A 21029-nucleotide genomic window follows, 5' to 3' on the forward strand; every position below is an offset into this window, starting at 1 on the left:
GACGTCACAGGTCACGTGGTTCGGCCGCCATATTGTTTTTCATGAAAACACGAAAACCCCTTTTTCTCTGCAACGGCTGAACAGATCGAGGCCAAACTTTGCAGGCAGAATCACATACCCATGACGAACAAAAAAGTCAACGAGCATGACGTCATGCGTCACATGGTTTCAGAGTTATGATGTTTTTAAGCATGAACCTTTAAAACCGAGCTCCTCCCTCATTTTTGATCCAATCAATGGGAAACTTTACAGATCTGTTCAGCATGTCAATCTACTAAAATGTCCTTTTGGAATTTGCAATAGGGCACGTGGTTTGGCAGATATCGTTAATTAAACGAAAAAAGAAAAAAAAAAAGAAAAGGATATCGCTTGTTTATTCCAGAGTTCTCCTCAAGCCGCACCGCGCGCCCTCAGCCTCGTCTCGCGAACATCAACAGCGCGACACAGCGCGCGCTTTCCGGAGGGGCGGAGCCAAGCCGAGCAACATATATATACACATCGATCATTGATCGTGAACCGGAAAATATAATAAATTACTGATATTTAGCGACTCGAAAGGTTCTTTATCAACAACTTATTTTCTCGTGCTTCTGCTGACCTGTCTGCAAGGTGTGTAAATCGAAGTCCCGAGTGCGAATCACAGGTGAGCCCGTCCTGAGGTAATTAGCGATTGGGAACGATTCAGAACCTGTGGGTAAATAACCCTTGGTAATTTCCCCAACAGTTTTCCGGACGACAGACTGCCGGTAGGGGACATGTATTGCAGCGCAATACTCAGAATGCTTGTTTTATAAGCGTTTATTCATTATGATTGTCATTTATCGTCTGTCTGTGTATTTGTGTCCCACCTGATCTGTCTATTGTGTCTCATGCCTGTGTCCTTTACATTTAATAAACCCGTATTTTGTAAGACTGTGTGAGCCTTACCTGCAATCCGCCTCCCACGTGACATTCATTTTGGAGCGTATTTACATCCATGGGGGAATCATTAAATGAATTGTGGGTAAATCAAGAATATCCCTCGTTTGGATAAGTGTGGTGTACAGTACTAGGCATCACGACATTACAGAGATGTGGTCCCCATGCCCGTGGCTGCGGGTTCTCCAAATTTAAAATCCCTGAATTGGCTTCAAGGCAGCCATTTGCAGGAGTAGTACCTCCTGGCCTAGACACGCATCGCTCACATGACGATTATATTACCAGGAGTACAAGTATATTGGCAGACAATTGTCAATCAATTAATTATATATCGGACTTCAACCTGGGATCCCAGTATCATGAGGAAAGTGTTACAACGTGGTGGTGGGAGGGTATGTGGGGTTCAGAGAACTGAGCAGACCAATCCAAATAGGATTTTTTTAAATATTGGAATTCTTTCATTCTTCATTGTCATCTTTGCTCTTTCTTTTTTCAGGAAAGAGATGAAATTCTTCACTCGTCTTACATCAGCAGCAGCAGAGGGTAATGTTGCTTTTTCTCTTTAGCCAAGTTCTTCATCAGCTGAAATCTTCTTTTTTGTATACAAAATCTCGGCTTAACAAACTATTTGCTGCAATAGATTGAAGGCTAACAAAGAAACAGTGGGCAAACAGAAAAACAAAACAACCAAGGGAATGAAGAACAGAATAAAAAGCCCCATGTGGGCTTTTTTGTGGGCTTCCTAACTGGGCTTCATCTTCATCTTCAAGTGGGTTTCATCTCTTGAGGTTGTAGTTCAGACCTGATCCCCTGGGAGGCTTCCTGATCCAAAATCGAAAAATCTAAGACGGAGCAATCCTGTGGACCATCGAGTCGAAGGGCTGTATTGGGTTTCAGCGCAATCAATTACTAAGTAAGGGACAAGTAGGGAACCTCAAGTAGAACAATTTGGCTAAAGATGGTCGAAGAAGAAATGCGGGCAAGGGGGTTAACAAGGGGAGATGCAGAAAATAGGGCAAAATGGAGAAGATTGTCATGGGGACCGCAAGGCTAACCCCCGCTCTTGCAGGGAAAATGGCCTTAAAATGCCTGTTGGTTGTTGTTATTGGACAAGTAGGGAACTTAAGTTTCAGGGGGTAACCCCTCCGAGAGCCCCATGATCCACATTCGAAAAATACGAAAACTAAAAACGCAAAGGGTGACCGACGGACGGACGCCCCATTTTATATGTTCATCTCTTTGAGAATCGAGATGAGATGACTTAAATAGGAGCGAGTGGAGGGAAAGAGACAGTGACTTGTAAGTATGGGGAGTGATTTCTGGGAGGATTAATTGAGAGGGGAATGACTGACTGCGAGTAGAGATGGCAGATGACAGGAGATGGTGGTGTACTGCCGACTTGAATCCCTGGAGGGAAGAGGGGGTTGAACAGACTAAGGAAGCAGTTCCACAAGTGCAGTTCCACAAGTTCCTAAGGAAGCAGTTCCACAAGAAGCAGTTCCACAGTTCCACAAGGGGGTTCAACAGACTAAGGAAGCAGTTCCACAAGTGCAAGAAGAGAGGATTTAAGAAATGGACGTGAGCACTGAGCTGGGATGTTGGAAGTTTCGCAAGGAAGGGTTGATGGAAAAACTCTTGCGACCCGGAGAGACTGAGTAGGGATGCGTGGATGAAAGAGTAGAGGGAGAAAGACCCCGAGGAGATGCAGGAGAAAACAGATGCCACCAACCTTTCTGCAATGAGAGCAACATGTGGTTTCTGCTTGTTATGAGATGCGAAATGGTTTTTGAGAGCTTTGGGTTATATAGATGTGAAGCAGAGGCTTTTCCCCATCAGACAAAACTTTTTATAAAGCCGCATTTACCTATGAACAGATCACATTTCCCACAAAAGGATTTGGCACGATAGATAATACACAGTGTGCTGCTTGCTATGGAAGCCAGCCATGGTTGCCATGTCATGGTTGATCCTGATGCTCAGAATGTCAAGGAATTGAACTTCTTCTTTGGGTTTGTCAAGGAAATTGATCTATGGGTTCATTAATCGTTACTATTAGGGAATAATAGAGAAAGGGTGAGATTGGGAGATTTTTTCTTGGATTGGATTGCATGGCCCATGTTTCAGACCAGCATATAACCCTTTGCAGAATTGCAGAGAGCATAATGTACAATCATCTGCAAAGAGGAAAATAGGGTTTTCAAGGCCATCATAGTCATCATTTATGTAAATGAGGAACAAAACTGAGCCTTGAAGCTGTCCAGCCTTTACTAAGATGAAAATATACTGTTGGGTGTAGTAAATGCCTACTGCATGAGTGGAGGAAGTCAGCAAATCAGGAATGAAGGTGACCATAGATACCACAGACAGAGAGCCTAGCAAGAAGAGCAGAGCGCCAGACATTGTCAAGTAACCGTGATGTGTCCAGAAGAAGCAGCCAATCCACTGATTGACTGAGGTCTGTCCTTTTCATAAGAGGAAAGTCAATGTTGGTTGTGATACATTATATCACTTTACTTATTCCTGAAAATCAGCACACTGGCCTGCAGTTGACTGGATCTGTCGTTGCACCCTGATCTATGGCAGTTAACCGATGTGGCTGACTTCCAGGCAGAGGGAACACGTCCTCAGGCGAAGGCCAAGTTGAAGAGAGTACACGTCCTCAGGCGAAGGCCAAGTTGAAGAGAGTACGCATAGAAGCAGACCATGATTTGATAACACGAGCACTTATGGCAGCCATTTTGGCTCCATCGCCGATGTATATCCGAGGCTGGTCAGACCTTTCTCCACATTCTTGAGTGAAAAAGTGACGGAGTCCAATTTGCAGATTCCTCCACTTGCGCTTTCAGATATTTGTGTTTTTTTAATTTATCGTTGCTTTCCAAGGAAGTGTGGACAATGTAATGTAAATATTCTCTCCATCACATGTATGTCACCTAATGGTCAGGTTCTTGAATTTATCAACGACTGTATGACATCTGAATAAGACTTTCTGAATTATTTTTTTTGAGTTCTTCAGTGAAGTGTAAAGATTGATTTTGCTAACCTGCTTCTTGATTTTGCATAGATGAATTTTACCTTCTGTTGGAAGTGAAAAACTGAATTTTTCTTTAATTTTTTTTCAAGGCAAGCAGAATGCAGTGATAATGGGGAGGAAGACCTGGGAATCCATTCCAGATAAATATAAACCTCTACGGAACAGAATCAATGTTGTACTAAGCCGTACACTAAGGTTGGTATCTAATACATAGAATTCGTTGGATGTCTGTTTGTCTGTCTGTCTGTCTGTTAATGAGCTGACAACCACCAAATTTGGCACACAGACTAAGTCTGACCCGGGGATTGTCCTTGGGGTATTTTCATCCACCACCTCAGCCTTTAAAGAACCCGAAGACCCCTAATACGCCACCTGACATGCTTTTTACATGTTTGAGGGATTAGATTACATCCTTGAGAGAAGACGTTTTACATGCTTGAGAGATTAGACCCCTTATGACCCCAAAGACCCCAAACACCCTTAAGACCCCAAAGACCCTTTAGACCCCAAAGATGCCTAAGATCCTTAAGTCTCCTAAGACCCTTTAAAACGTTCAAAATCCCGAAGACCCCAAAGACACTGTAAGATCTCGAAGACCCTAAAGACCCATAAGACCTCAAAGACACTGAAGACCCCAAACACTTCTAAGACCTTTGAAGATCCTTAAGATCCACCGGCATCACCTCAACTCTCCATTTTATATAAACCCAAACTGAGCCATGAAGAGGCAGATGTTATCATGCCGCAGCAAATGGTTGTCATGGCCACTCAGGGAATCCAATGTTTCGAAGTAATATCAGATGACACTGATGTGTTCATATTACTTGTGTATCATTACTTTATGAAGCAATTAACATGTACTCTGTTGATGAAAGGAACAAGTCTGCATATAACTGTCATAAACATAGGCTTAACATCCAACAAGTATGCAAGGATTGTACCAAACCTGTTGGCTGCACATACTCTGGATACGACACTGTGGCCTACATGTGGAAAATTGGTAAAGCCACGATAGTCAAGGTACTCTTGAAAAGGTCACGTGCTTTTAAAACTTGGTGAGCAAGATACAAAAATAGATGAAATCATCGCAGAGGCCACTGCATTTGTTGCTGCTTTTGCTATGGAAGTCAGATGTTCGATATGAAATTTGGATGGCCAAAACAGCCAACAGAAAAGTTACAACAACTCTAAAATTAAAATCCCTGCCTCCAACAGCAACTTTTGCTGCAAACGTGAAGCATGTCCATCTGCAAACGTGTATTTGGAAAGCACCATTGAGGCCGGACCCTCCTGAGCGAGACCCTGCTGACTATGGATGGAGAAAAGATAAAAAAATCCGAGGCTCTATCTCGTCACTCTACCACGTGATGTACAGCCGGCGTCTCCGGAAATCCTGGAGATGATTCGGTGTGTATGTTCCACAAACAAACCATGGTCATCAAGAAGATGCAAATACTCTACTGCCCAACAAGCACGCACAGTTTTCTGCAGCTGCCATACCGCTGAAAACTGTCACAGTCGGTGGACCAAAGAGGCCGATGAGAACAAGGAGTAAGAAGAAATTGTGCAGTTATTAATTAATGGTAGTGCACTAATCTGAATTCTTCATTTGAAATGGTCGCCATCTTTAAAATGGTCGCCATTTTGAATTTTTAAGTGTCAAATTAAAATTATTTATCCCTTAAGAATCCATATTATTGCTATTGTACTACTTTATACATCAATGTTTTAGCAAATATTCTAAATTCCTAGATTTTCAGTGGACGTTTTGAAGAAAAACGGCGGGGAATTTTGAAAACGATCGTCATTTTGAATTTGGAATCTTTGACTCAGAAAACCTTTCCTCGATAGCAAAATCATCGTCCCAGCTGCCGTTTTTTTTTTTTGTTTTTTTTTTGTATACAAGATCGAGGCTCATGAAAGAGCAAACATTAATCACACAAAAAGACAAACCGACACACAAAACACAAAAAACAAGGGGAGCGGCAGACAAGATGGGGAGAGAGGGGGGAGGACACAAAAGAGAGGGGGAAGAAGGGGAAGGACACAAACACAACATTTGAGAGCAGGGACATCGGGAGGACTTGGGGGGAGGTGGGAGAGGATTAAAACATATGAACACTGCAAGGACTCTGGGGTGAATTACCGGGGGTAGAAAAGATCAAGGTTTTCGATGGGGGAAGATAAGAGATGGTGGTGAACAGCTGTTTTAAAGACCTGGAGGGAGGAGTGGGAGTGGGGGAGTTTGTTCCAGAGGCGGGAGAAAAGGGGAATGAAAGAGTGAAGGTGAGCAGAGAGCCTAGACTTTGGCAGTTTAACCATAAGAGGGTTGCAGGCAGATCTTGTGCGACCTGAAGGAATATTGGGGGGACAGAGCACAGAGAGAGCTGGGGGAGCAAGGCGGGAGAGGAGTCGGTAGAAGACAGAAAGACCACCAACCTGCCTGCGGTGAGTGAGTGAAAGGCCCTCGGCGTTGACTACATCGCAGGAGATTCCAATGATTCTGAAAGCTTTGGCCTCAACAGCGTGAAGCCGAGCAAGGTGTGAGGCAGGAGCACCAGCCCAGAGGGGGGAACAGTATTCCATTGAGCTGCGGATGAAAGCCTTGTATGTGGTGAGGAGCTCAGGTGTGCCAAGGAAGGACTTCGCACGACGGAGGATGCCCAGTCGGCGACTGGCTTTGGAGGCCAGCTTGGAAATGTGGTTTTCCCAAGAAAGATCATGGCAGATAGTGAGACCCAAAAGCTTGAGCGACAGAACTTCTTGGAGAGGATTGTTGAGAAAGTAGATGGGAGGGTTGTCCAGTCGGTCCTTTCGGAGAGACATTGTAAGAGTGTGAGATTTGTCAGGATTGAAAGACATGTTCCACTTGTTTGACCAGTCTGTGATTTTGTCCAGGTCTGCAGAGAGTGAGGAGGCTGCAGACTGCCGATCTGAGGGATGAGGAATGGAGCGACAGAGAGTAGAGTCGTCAGCAAAGAGATAGAGAGGATTTTCAAGAGAGTCAGAGAGATCATTGATGAAGACCAGAAAAAGCACAGGGCCCAGAACACTACCTTGGGGAACTCCAGCCTGAACAGGAAGAGGAGATGAGAGAAACCCATTCAGGGCCACACGTTGACTACGACCAGAGAGGAAGTCCGCCAGCCATGCGTGGAGATTTCCATGGATACCAAAGGAGGAGAGTTTGGAGAGCAGAGCAGGGTGCCAGACCGTATCGAAGGCACGTGAAATGTCAAGGGAGACAGGTCTAATTTCCTGTTTGGTGTTGAGGACCTCCATCTCAGTTTAAGCTGAGATATGCCCATTTATATACGTATTCTCCTTGTAATCCTGACGGCCATCTTGGATATTTCAGTTTCCTCAAGGGTGCCATGTTGGCATCATCCAGATTCTTCAGAAGTAGGCCCCTGAGACATTTAAAAAAAAAACGCATCATCAGGTGGACCCTACTTTTAGGTTTTCAGGTCTGTTCCCCGACTGAGGTAATTTCCATCTGCTTGAAAATCAGCCAACACCACTACATGACATAAAAAGGAGCAAAAACGGATCCCCTTAACAACAGACCAATCAGCTTACTTCCAATCATCAGCAAGTTCATAGAATCCATCATCACAGTTGACATAAAATCATGCAATTTGTCCAACAGCCTCATCTCAGATCGTCAATTCGGATTCAGACCGGGTTACCCTACCTTGGGCACGCTGCTTCTACTCTCCCAACAATGGATGGAGGCCCTCATTGTCAGACATGAGATCAGGGCCATCACTCTGGACATGTCTCAAGCTTTCGATACAGTCTGACATCCAGCCCAGCTCTCCAAACTCTCTGCCTATGGAATCCAAGGCCAACTCCACACATGGCTTATTGACATCGTGTACTCTCAACGGAATCTTTTCTTCTCCTCTCCCTGTCAAGGCTGGAGTACTCCAAGGAAGTGTTCTCGGCCCGATCCTAGTCCTTGTATTAATCCATGATCTCATTGACTCTCTGAAAAATCCTCTTTATCTCTTTGCTGATAACTCCACTCTTTGCCATGACATCCTTCATTCTTCTGACAGACAGGCAGCAGCCTCTTCCCTCTCTTCGGACCTTGACAAGATCACAAACTGGTCAAACACTTGGAACATGTCTTTAAATCCTGAGAAATCCCACACACTCGATCTCTCTCTCTCTCTCTCCGAAAGGACCGTTCCGCAAGCCCTCCCATCTACTTTCTCAACAACCGTCTCGAAGAGGTTCAGTCACTCAAACGCTTGGGTCTCACTCACAGCCATGATCTCTCTTGAGCAAGCCACATTTCAAAGTTGGCCTCCAACGCCAGACACTGACTGGGCATCCCTCATCGTTACCTGCATCCTTTGTTTGTCTGTCTCCGTCTACCTTCTCCCTCCACCCTGCTCTTTGCGTTTCCCCTTTCTACTGCTCTTCCCTTTGTTATAATGTTTCCTGATCTGTTCTGTATCCTAGCTCTTCCACGAGCATAGACCATGTATCAAAATAGAATCTATAAATCATCCTAGCAGGTACAGGAGCTATCCAGCCATTGGTTGACGCCGCATGCACAGCAGATCGTCCTTGCAGGTAGTTATCCTGCAGCCCTTGGCTGACTCCACTTGCGAATTTGAAATCACAGAGTCAAGGAAACACCAAGCACTACATGTGATTCTTGTTATGTATCATAGTTAAAATGTCGATACATTACGAGTTTCTAAATAATAATTGATGTATAAATTCATACCATTATCACTGCTAGCTGTTTATTTTATTTATTGCAAACTTTTCTTTATACGATTCATTAACAATGCTGATACTACCTCATCCTCTCAATCTTTGCTACCTGCTATGATGTACTTCAAATTACTTGAAATGACCATTTGCATTACTTGAAATGACCATTTGCATTACTTGAAATGACCATTTGCATTACTTGAAATGACCATTTGCATTACTTGAAATGACCATTTGCATTACTTGAAATGACCATTTGCATTACTTGAAATGACCATTTGCATTACTTGAAATGACCATTTGCATTACTTGAAATGACAATTTGCATTACTTGAAATGACAATTTGCATTACTTGAAATGACCATTTGCATTACTTGAAATGACCATTTGCATTACTTGAAATGACCATTTGCATTACTTGAAATGACCATTTGCATTGCTTGAAATGACCATTTGCATTACTTGAAATGACCATTTGCATTACTTGAAATGACCATTTGCATTACTTGAAATGACCTGAATATTCATACCATAGCAGTATGAGTATCAAAGCAGTATGTTAGTACCACGTGCAACAGCTTCTACCCTCCTATCAACTGCCTCGTCCTGTCCCCTTTCCATTTGGTCTCCTGCACACACAACACTTCCAACCTCCTCTGCATCATCTCCACCACCTCGACTCCTCTGCCCTCCGTTGATCCCACATTCTAACCACCTATGCGGACCTCGGCTGCAGAACCACTGCCCGCCTGGCAAAGCTAGTACCAACTCGATTAGTTTTGGACATTTAGGTCATCAATCCTCAGTGCGGCCCGGGCTGACACAACGAAAATAAATGTAGCTTTTCTCATTAAATTCCATTAGAGAAGGTATACAAGTAGTGGCAATGGGAGGATCACTACAGGACAGTATCATGGGTCACTAGCCAAACGTCCTCTTTTTTTTTTCTTTTTTTTTGTTGTTGTTGTACTGTATACAAGATCGAGGCTCGTGTAAGACCTAACATCGATCACAAAAAAACAAACGGACACACAAAACATACAATAAAGGGAGTGGGAGACAAGATGGGGAGAGAGAGGGAAGCACACAAGTACAACAGCAGAGAATAGGGACATCGGGAGATCTGTGGGAGGGAGAGGGCTTGGGAGGAGGAGGCGTGGGGGGGGGGGGGGAAGTATAAAACACATGGACACTGCTATAAATTCCAGGAAAGAAGTCGGTATTTCAAAAAAAGTGGATCTGGGGGTGAATTAACGGGGGTAGAAGAGATCAAGGTTTTGGATGGGGGAAGATAAAAGATGGTGGTGAACAGCTGTTTTAAAGACCTGGAGGGATATTATGAACCACCTTTAGAGGTCATTTTTCCCCGCAGGGCAGGGGTTGGCCTTTTTTTGGGCACCCTGGTCCCCTTTTTGAAGCAATGTTTTATGGCCGGATGCCTTTCCTGCCACCAACCCTGTTAGTCGCCCCTTACGACACACATGGGAATTATTACCAGTGAACTGGTACTCAATTTGCCGACCTTGGAAGGATGACAGGCTGAGTCAACTCCCCTCGCGTTAATTCAGCGATCGACCGGGATTCGAACCCTGGATCCTAGGATCCCAAGCCGGCACCCTAACCGCTAAGCCAACACCAGGCTTGGAGGGATATGTATATCTATGTTTAATGATATTTATGTATGTCGTTTATGATATGTATATGTGTATGTTTAAAGATATGTATATGTATGATATGTATATGTTTAAAGATATTTATGTATATCTTTCGACACTTGTGAAGAAATCTCCATCCAACCTATCACAAACTGGTAGCATGTGTTCAACCAGTGAGTGGGGTGCAGCCGGCCCTATCAGATGTTAAATAGCCTCACAGCAGGCCATATTACGTACAAGCAATGTCAATTTATTTGTGCTTATCAAGACCAGAGTTTTAACTGGATGGTATACATGGTACATGATCCTCTTAGCTCCACTCATCCACCTCCATTTCTCCCTCCTGTTGAAATGGGCGTACGCCACTTTGGAGTTTAGGAACATAATTATATTTGCGCTTTCCTTAAGCTTACTGGAGTAAACGAATAATATGTTCCGGTTTTGTTTATTCGTGCTTCCGTCCCGGAGATAGATGTTGAGGAAGAACCGCATTGGATGTAAAGGAATTGTTGGCACACAACCCTGCCATCTTACAATCGCGTGCAGATACACAAGTCTGCATTTTTCTCCTCTTTCATGTCGGCATTGAATATCCACCCATTCATGACCAATTAACTCGAAATTTGAGGGGCATGGTACCCACTGCTTCCCTTTCTTGGAATCACGGAATGCTAGTGAGGTGCCAACGGAGAATGTGAACAACGATGAGTAAGGAGTGTGTGATTGGCAATTAATATGTTGCATATTATTATCGGTCATTAACGTTTATGTGCACCACTTTCCCTCTCCCTCACTTCTTTCTGTATTTTTATTCATTTGTATTTTCTCCAATACTGACTGATCCAGCCACCCTCCACCTGGGGCCCACTACCAGGCCACTGGCCTTTCAAATGCACTCGAACAACTCTCTGAACCTGACATTTGCTGCCGAATCGATCTCGTATGGATTATTGGTGGGAGCTCCATCTACAAGGCATGTTTGAATTAAGTCCTGATATCCTGATCCTGATACCTGATTGTGTTACCTTACCCCTCTCTGAATTCTCAATTTTGCATTTCTTACTCAATGTATGCCTGCTTCGAGATAAATGAAGTATAGTCTTGAAAAAAGCAGGCCTACCTTAAACAATTCCTTCCTAGGTTTTGTTGTCCCCCGTCGCACCGCGGAGCGAAAGGGGGACTATGGTTTTCCCCTCCGTCCGTATGTCCGTGCGTGCGGACGTGTGGGCGTGCATGCGTGCGTGCGTAAGCGAAGGACCGAATTCTAATTTGGTGTGTGGGTGTAAGCCACGTCAAAATCCAAGATGGCCGCCGCCATGTATGTCTGAACCTTGTGAGCGGAATATCTTGAAAAATAAGCGAAGGTACCAACTTCTAATCTGTTGTGTGGGTGTATCTAGGCATAAGGAAGAACGCTATTGAAAATTGGGTCGCCACGTCAAAATCCAAGATGGCCGCTACCATATATATGTCTGAACCTTGTGAGCACAATATACAACAACAACAACAACAACATGCATTTTCAGGCCATTTTGCCTGCTAGAGCGGGGGTTAGCCTTGCGGTCCCCATGACAATCTTCTCCATTTCACCCTATTTTCTGCATCTCTCCTTGTTAACCCCCTTGCCCGCATTTCTTCTTCCACCATCTATAGCTAAGTCTTTCTCGGTCTTCCCCGTCCTCTACTTCCTTCTACATTCATTTCCATCACTCTTCTCAACCAGTCACTTTCATCCTTCCTCAACACATGACCAAACCATCTCAACCTGTTCCTCTTCACAACATCAATCACAGGCTCTATTCCCATCATCTTTCGCAATTCATCATTTGTCTTCCTCTCTCTCAACAATACTCCGCACATCTACCGAACCATTCGCATTTCCACCCTTTCCAGCCCTCGTTGCTGCTCTACGTTCATTACCCATGTCTCGCTCCCATAAATCATAACACTTCTCACACATGCAGCATACACCTTTCCCTTCAGCTTCAACGACACTCCCCTCCTCATCAGCACGCCACTCAGTTCCCGAAACTTCTTCCATACACATTTCACTCTGGCAACCGTTGCCGAGTCTGATCCACCTTCTCCATTCAGCATGTCTCCGAGGTAGCAAAATGTTTTCACACCTTCCAGCTTCACGCCGTCTCCAAGATCCAACTCAACATTTCCTCCATGTGCAGCTCCCTCTGTGCACACCTTACATTTGAATGTAGCTGCCACACTGGTTAATGACCCTCTCAGACCACTGCATTTTTGATGAACCCACTCAGTGCACATTGTACATTGAATGGAGTTCACTCCGACACCCTTCCTGCACACAGCACACGGCCACTTCCCAGTTCTTTCCACCTCACCACATGCTTTACCACTTGCCATCACCTTCGTCTTTCCGATATTCACCTTCAGACCTTTTGTCTCCATACATTCCTTCCAATTGCTCATCTTTTCCTTCAGTCCATCCATACTTTCCGCAATCAACACCAGATCATCTGCATACAACAACTCCCACGGTAAACCCTCCTTTACGTTCTGAGCCAGCACCTCCATCACAGCTACAAATAGTAGTGGACTTAGTACCGACCCCTGATGCACTCCCACCTTCACCTCAAACTCACCACTGTTCCCGCCCTTCGTCCTTACAGCTGTGCGCGCTCTTTTGTACATTGCCATCACTACTCTGATCAACCATTCCTCCACTCCTAACTTCCTCAATGCCCATGTCAATACTTCGCGTGGAATACTTCGAGCACAATATCTTGAAAAATAAACGAACTACTAACTTCTAATCTGGTGTGTGGGTGTATCTATGCATAAGGAAGAACGCTATTGAAAATTGGGTCACCACGTCAAAATCCAAGATGGCCGCCTTGCGTCTTCCACTTTGTCAACTCACTTCACCGACGGGGGACCTAGGCGTAACGCTTGTTGAACATGCTTTTGCGAGGATGCACTTCTACGTAGGTCATAACTGACATTTTATTTTCTTTCCATCAACCAAACTTGGTGTGCTCTTCCCTGTTACTTCTTCTGCTGTGTTATATAGCCAAGGTCCTTTTGAAATGGTAGCAGTGTTAGAATAGCAATTTTATTTTGTTCTGCTATTTGGTTGCTGTAAAAACAACCATGTGACCAGGCCTGGTAAGCCACCTCTTTCATCCCTCCTCACCCCCTCACGCTCTCCCTGCCCTTTCATTTCTTCTCACTGTTACCTTTTGCAGTACAACCTTAGCTGTCATCACTGTAATATTGTGTGAAACAAACAAAAAACATTCCTTAGCCTAAAACCAGACAATTCTCAAATGCAACGTTGACCATCTTTCTAAAGAAGAATGAATGCGTGACCACCTTTTTTCACGACAAGCTCCAAGCTGCTATTAACCAGCACATTACGAGGTGGCATTTTCTCATGTGTAGACGCACAAGGTCATGTAACAGAAAACCAAACCAAGGTTGACTCCCTTTTGAAAAAATATTTCGGGAAAATATATTCATTGCATTGACAAAATCTTGGGAAGCATGCTTCATCCTGGCTTGTGGATAGTTAAGAAGTGACACCGTCATCCACACATGTTTGTAAAGAAGACACGATGAAATGCGAACTTAATTAAAGGTCAAAGGTTTTCACCGAAATATAGCAGACTAAATATCGATACACCTGCGTTATTGTGTTTGCTCACCTCATAGAAATTCACGGCTTCACTCAAATTGTCGTTTTGACCAGATTTGACGCTAATTAAGGAATTATAAACGGGTTGGCCTGTTTGGCTTGTCATTCTAAGCTCATACCTCAGCGTTGATTGTACATTGCTTCCCAATGTACTTTACGTAAAAGTACATGTCTCTGAATGTTGTTATCCCGTGCACGTGAAGTGAAAAGCGGGGTTAAGCAATTGGTTCACTTCTGTATGTCTGTTTGTCTGTCTACAAACGTCAATTTATGATCGAGGAACAACTTATAAACAACAACTATAATTGAATATTATATTTTGAACACAAATCGGACCATTAATCGGAAAGCACTATCTCTCTTCTCTCAAGGCTGAACTCTCATACCTGTCTCCCTCCTCCAAATCCTGGTGGCGTCTGGTCAAATCCGTTTCTGGTGTTTGTTCCCCCTCCATCCCCTCCCTTACCTCAAACGGCCACACAGCTGACTCCTCACGTGAAAAAGCTGAATGCCTCAACTCTGCGTTTGCCTCAAAATCTAGTGTCCCAAACCCATCTCTCTGTGTACCTACCGTACCCAGTCGAACCCAGCTGCTCCTGGACTCTGTGTCCTTCTCTCCTGACAAGGTGGAGGAGTTTCTGTCAAACCTCGACTCTGATTCTGCAACTGGACCAGACGGCATCAGCCCACGGGTCCTAAAATCCAGCTCTGCCGCTCTATCTCACCGTCTCTCTGTTCTCTTTACCCTCTCTTTTGCTCAAGATCATCTGCCAGCATCTTGGAAATCAGCAAACATTACCGCTTCATACAAAAAAGGTGCAAAAACAGATCCTTGCAACTACATACCAATCAGCCTGCTCCCAATAATCAGCAAGGTCATGGAATCAATCATCACTTCTGACATCAAATCCTTCCTCTTCTCCAATGGCTTGATCTCTGATCATCAATTTGGATTCAGACCAGGCCATTCTACTCTGGACATGCTGCTTCTGCTTTCTCAACCATGGATGGAGGTCATTAATGCCAAACAGGAAATCAGGGCTGACTCCCTTGACATATCACGTGCCTTCGATACGGTCTGGCACCCAGCTGTGCTCACCAAACTCTCCTCCTATGGTATCCCTGGAAACCTCCAGGCATGGCTTGCGAACTTCCCCTCTGGTTGCAGTCAACGTGTGGTCCTGAATCGAATTCTCTCATCTCCCCTTCCTGTTCAGGATGGAGTTCCCCAAGGCAATGGATGGAGGTCCATTCTTCTCCAATGGATGGAAAAGAGGAATGCAGTGTTCTGGGCCCTGTGCTTTTTCTGGTCTTCATTAATGATCTCTCCGACTCTGAAAAATCCTCTCTATTTCTTTGCTGATTACTCCACTCTCTGCCGTTCCATATCTCAACCGTCAGATCGGCAGTCTGCATCCTCCTCACTCTCTGCAGACCTGGACAAAATCACAAACTGGTCAAACAAGTGGAACATGTCTTTCAAACCTGACAAATCTCACACTCTCACTTTGTCCCTCCGAAAAACGATCTTGACAACCCTCCCATCTACTTTCTGAACAATCCTCTTGAAGAAGTTCTGTCACTCAAGCTTTTGGGTCTTACTATCTGCCATGATCTTTCCTGGGAAAACCATATTTCCAAGCTGGCCTCCAAAGCCATTTGCCATCTGGGAATCCTCCGGCATGCAAAGTCCTTTCTGGGCACTCCTGAGCTCCTCACCACATACAAAGCTTTCATCCACAGCTCAATGGAGTACTGCTCTCCCCTCTGGGCCGGTGCTCCTGGCTCACACCTAGCTCGACTTCACGCGGTTGAAACCAAAGCATTCAGAATCATTTGTATCTCCCATGACGAAGCTGGTTCTGAGGGCCTTTCTCTCTCCATCCGCAGGCAGGTTGGTGGTCTTTCTATCTTGTACCGACTCCTTTCTGGCCTTGCTCCCCCTGCTCTGTCTGTGCTCTGCCCCCCAAATATTTCTGCGGGATGCACAAGATCTGCCAGCAACCCTCCTCTTGTGAAACTGCCAAAATCTAGACTCTCTGCTCACCTTCACTCTTGCATTCCTCTTTTCTCCCACCTCTGGAACAAACTCCCACACTCTCTTCAATCCCACTCCCCCTTCCAGGTCTTTAAAACAGCTGTTCACCACCATCTCTTATCTTCCCCCATCCAAAACCTTGATCTTTTCTACCCCCGTTAAAACACCCCAAATCCGCCTCTTTCGATCCCCAACTTCTTTCCTGAAATTCCTCGTCGTGTCCACTTGTTTTATACCGTGTACCCCTCCCTCCTCCCCCAGCCCTCTCCCTTCCACAGATCTACCGACGTCCCTCTTCTCTGCTGTTGTTGTGCTTGTGTGCTTCCCTCTCTCTCCCCCTCTTGTCTCCCGCTCCCTTTATTGTATGTTTTATTGTCTGCTCATGTTTTCGTGTTTAATGTGTTCGCTCTTACACGAGCCTTGAATTTGTATACGAAAAACAATAAAAAATACTTGTGGAATGTTTTTTTCTACCACTTTTAAAATCTTTATTTTATTTCAGTTGAATTATATCGTTGTACAATGTAGAACAAAAATCACCTTCTTGTCACTTTCGAAAACCCTGTTTAGCAGTACTCGGACAAAATATGACGGCATTTTACATCATCTCGACCAATCAAAGTTGCCGCTCGCAGACCCCGTCCATGTTCCTTTTTTGCAACCCTGTGCGAGGGTAAGGTGTTCTATGAACTATCCAGTTGATATTTAGGCCTGTTCCCCTTAAACTTACACACTGGAGAGTGCAACTGTTGCATTCCCTAATATCGAGGCTGTGAGATACTGACAGTTATACGTTTAGTTGGCAACGGGCACAAATGTTGGTGGCCTGGAAACCGATTTGCATCCATATCGTTTGGAACTTCTTTAAGACACCATTGTGAGGTCAGTTTTTTTTACGTGTACCATATTTAAAACAATGAATTATAAACAAAGCAAATGGTCATTTAAAATCCCTCAACTGGATATTGAAAGTAATAAAATAATGTTTTTTTCACTCCTAATGACCCACTTCGTTTTCATCACGTCTTTCTTCCCATTTCCACTTTCCACCGACAGCAACACGCAAGAGTTCCTTGGCAGCTGTGCGCTCTAGGAACACAACTTTCCCATTTTTCCCTTTCTTTTCATTCCCTCCAGGCTCACTGCTGCAGTATTTTTGGACTTTCGCTATTGTCTGGGATGAATACATCCCAGACCTGCTGTTGTCTGGAAATTATGTTTCCTTTGCGTCACATTGCAATTAACTACCTATTTAGATAATAATGAAGCGCGATGCTGCGCGCGCTAATGCTTACGCAAAGAGCAAGCGGACAACGCGGTTCATAAAAGAGTCTTTATTGAAAGTACTCAAACTGCAGCACTAAGCTGCTCAGGGCTGCGCGCCCCGTGTATATCGTGAGGCCACGCCTCTCTCCCTGGCATGGCCCATCCCCACTTGGTGTGCGGGGTGATGTCACCACGTCAGTGCTTTCGTGTCCGCCACACGCGCCCCCCCAGAATCCCCGCGCACCTGAAGGGTCAGTTTGCGGGGCAAACGGATGACCCGGCCGAAGCGCCCCCTGGCGACTGGCGGCGTCTGGGATGCAGGGATGCCATCTGGGATGCCTCTGGCTGCAGGACCGGGGGGCGGCGGGGCTGGGCGGTGCCGGGGGTCCGCCCGCAGGGGGGCGGCCCCGACGCGGGGGTCGGGCCACTGGCGGTGGATGGTCCACGTCGAGGTGGGCCGGCTTGAGGCGGTCTACAGAAACGCGGTCAGGAGTACCGCCGATGTCCAGGGTGAAGTGCTTCGCCCCGGTCTCCAGCACGCGGAAAGGCCCGTCGTACGGGGGCCGCAGTGGTGTCCGGTGGGCATCGTGGCGGACGAAGACGTACTCCGCCGTGCGAAGCTCCGGGGCGACGTGCGTCGGTGGGTGCCCGTGGCATGCCGTTGGCACCGGGGCGAACCTCTGGGCGGTCTCTTGCAGAGCGGAGCGCTGCTGTGCCGCGGACCATGGTGCCGTGGAGTCGGGGAGGAACTCGCCCGGCACCCGCAGCGGTTGCCCGAAGACCAACTCCGCCGCGGATGCGCGCAGGTCCTCCTTGGGCGCCGTCCGGAGGCCCAGCAGGACCCAGGGGAGCCTGTCGACCCAGCCGCCGTCGCGGAGGGTGGCCCGGAGCGCGGCCTTCAATGAGCGGTGAAATCGCTCACACAGGCCGTTAGCCTGGGGGTGGTAGGCCGTGGTTCGGTGCAGCCGGACCCCGAGCCCCTGCGCGACCGCCCCCCAGAGCTCCGAGGTGAACTGGGGGCCGTGGTCGGACGAGATGTCTGAGGGGGCGCCGAACCGGGCGACCCAGGTGGCGATGAAAGCCTGCGCGACATCGGCCGCCGTCGTCGACGCCAAGGGCACGGCCTCCGGCCACCGGGTGGTGCGGTCCAGCATGGTGAGGACGTGGGTGAAACCCCGCGAGGGGGGCAGAGGTCCCACCAGGTCCACGTGGACGTGGTCAAACCGGCGTTCCGGCACCGTGAACGGGGCCAACGGGGCCTGGGTGTGCCGGTGCACCTTGGCGCGCTGGCACGCGAGGCACGTCCTGGCCCAGCCACGGACGGCCTTCCGGAGGCCATGCCAGACGAACTTGTCGGCGATCAACCTTTGGGAGGCCCTCGCGCCCGGGTGGGACAGGCCGTGGATGGCGTCAAACACCTGGCGCTGCCAGCCCGCGGGCACGATGGGGCGAGGACGCCCGAGGGAGACGTCGCACAAGAGGGCCGCGCCCGCGCCGTCGAACGGCACCTCGGTGACGCGGAGGCCCGTGACGGCGGTCCGCAAGGCCTGGACGTCGGGGTCAGCGGCCTGGTCCGCTGCCATCCGGGCGTAGTCGATGCCGAGGTGGACTGTGTGGGCGACGGCCCGGGAAAGGCAATCCGCCACCGGGTTGTCCTTCCCCGCGACGTGCCGGATGTCCGTCGTGTACTCGGACACGGCCGAGAGGTGACGCTGCTGCCGGGCCGACCACGGCTCGGTGACCTTGCCCATCGCGAAAATCAGCGGCTTGTGGTCGACGAAGGCCGTGAACGCACGGCCCTCAAGCAGATGGCGGAAGTGCCTGACCGCCAAGTGAAGCCCGAGCAACTCGCGGTCGAAGGTACTGTAACGGCGTTCGGGCGGGCGAAGCTGCCGGCTAAAGAACGCCAGCAGTTGCCAAGCTCCACGCACCCATTGCTCGTGCACCGCGCCCACCGCGTAGTCCGAGGCGTCGGTGGTGAGGGCGATCGGTGCATCGGGCGCCGGGTGCGCGAGCATGGTGGCGTTAGCCAAGGCGAGCTTCGCGCCCGTGAACGCCGTGTCCATCTGCTCGGTCCAGGTAACGTCGCCTTTGCCCGGCTTACCTCGGAGAGCTTCGTGCAGGGGGCGCAGGAGCTGGGCGATACGGGGCAGGAACCGATGGTAAAAGTTCACCATGCCCAGGAACTCCTGCAGCCCTCTGATCGTGCGGGGGCGCGGAAACCCCTTCACCGCCTCCACCTTGGCCGGCAGGGGGACGGCTCCGTGCCTGGTGACACGGTGCCCCAGAAAATCGATTATGGCAGCGCCGAACCGGCACTTTGCGGGGTTCACAATCAGGCCATGCTGGCCCAGGTGTTCGAAGAGCGTGCGGAGGTGGCGTAGGTGCTCTTCGCGGGACGCGCTGGCGACGAGGATATCGTCCAGGTAGACGTAGACAAAATCCAAGTCGTGCAGGACGCTGTCCATCAGTCGCTGGAACGCCTGAGCCGCATTCTTCAGACCGAAGGGCATCCGCAGGAACTCGAAGAGTCCGAATGGCGTGATGACCGCCGTCTTCGGGACGTCCTCCGGCCTGACGGGGACCTGATGGTAGCCGCGTATGAGGTCCACCTTCGAAAAGAAGGACATGCCCGCCAAACGGGCGGAAAAGTCCTGAATGTGGGGGACGGGGTAGCGGTCGGGAGTGGTGGCGTCATTGAGACGGCGATAGTCCCCGCACGGTCACCATCCCCCGCCGGGCTTCGGCACGATGTGCAGCGGCGACGCCCAAGCGCTCTCTGAGCGCCGAACGATGCCGAGTCGCTCCAGGGTAGCGAACGCCGCTATTGCCACCGCCAGCTTCGTCGGCTCGAGGCGGCGTGCCCGGGCGTAGACCGGTGGCCCGACGGTGGGGATGTGATGGGCCACCCCGTGCTTGACGGCCCCCGCCGAGAAGGTGGGCCGCGTGAGGGCCGGGAAGCCGGCGAGGAGGCGGGTGAATGCGTCCGCTGCCGGAAGCGTACAGACCAACGTGGCCGGAACCGAATCGTTCGGCAAGCCGCTTGGCAAGCCGCTCGTTGAGCTGCGCAACGCACATGCGAGCGAGCTGAACGTCTCGGCCTGGACAAGCCGTCTGCGCTTTACGTCGACCAGGAGCCCATTAGCGCACAGGAAGTCCGCGCCAAGCAGTGCCATGGGCACGTCGGCGGTGACGAACGTCCATCGGAAAACCTGCCCTCCGAACCGCAGAGAGAGGCAGCGTTTTCCGTACGTACGGATGGGCGTCCCGTTCGCGGCAAGCAGCGCGGGGCCCCCGCCCGCGGCGTGCTTGTCTGACGTACCGGCGGGAACGATACTCACCTGCGCTCCCGTGTCGCACAGGTAACGGCGCCCGGATAAGGTGTCCGTTATGAACAGCAGGCTGCTCGAACGGCCGGCGCTCATCGCCACTATTGAGCGCCGGCCCGGGCGTTTCCCGACCTGTTGAAGGAGCATGGCAGATGACATTGCCGAGCCTCGTGGCCAAACTTGGCGTGGAACCAGCACCAGGTGGTGGAGCTGGAGGAGTGTGGCTGGCTCCGCCAGGCCGGTGGAGTTGGCGTTTTTTGCCGCGGCGGTGGGCGGGGCGTGGCGGCGGTCACGAGGGGCGTATCAGCATGCTGCGTATGCTATGTAAGCTGATGCTGTGGATCAGCATCATCAGCATCATCAGCCTCAAGGTCCGTGACGGCCGCACCG

At 48.6% G+C, this 21029-nt stretch overlaps 1 protein-coding gene across 2 annotated transcripts in view; it reads left to right on the forward strand.

Moving 5' to 3' along the window:
- Window positions 1-21029, forward strand: part of LOC137436409 (dihydrofolate reductase) — a 35817-nt gene that overhangs the window by 8209 nt on the left and 6579 nt on the right. For both annotated transcript variants that reach the window (XM_068130162.2, XM_068130164.2), the window contains 3 exons: window positions 1415-1461; window positions 4042-4147; window positions 11186-11312. In XM_068130162.2, the coding sequence (XP_067986263.1) occupies window positions 1415-1461; window positions 4042-4147; window positions 11186-11312 (280 nt within the window). The remainder of the gene's footprint in view (window positions 1-1414; window positions 1462-4041; window positions 4148-11185; window positions 11313-21029) is intronic.

The sequence above is a fragment of the Myxine glutinosa genome, chromosome 11 (genome assembly GCF_964187855.1).
Source record: "Myxine glutinosa chromosome 11, kmMyxGlut1.1, whole genome shotgun sequence".
Taxonomy (NCBI): Eukaryota; Metazoa; Chordata; class Myxini; order Myxiniformes; family Myxinidae; genus Myxine; species Myxine glutinosa.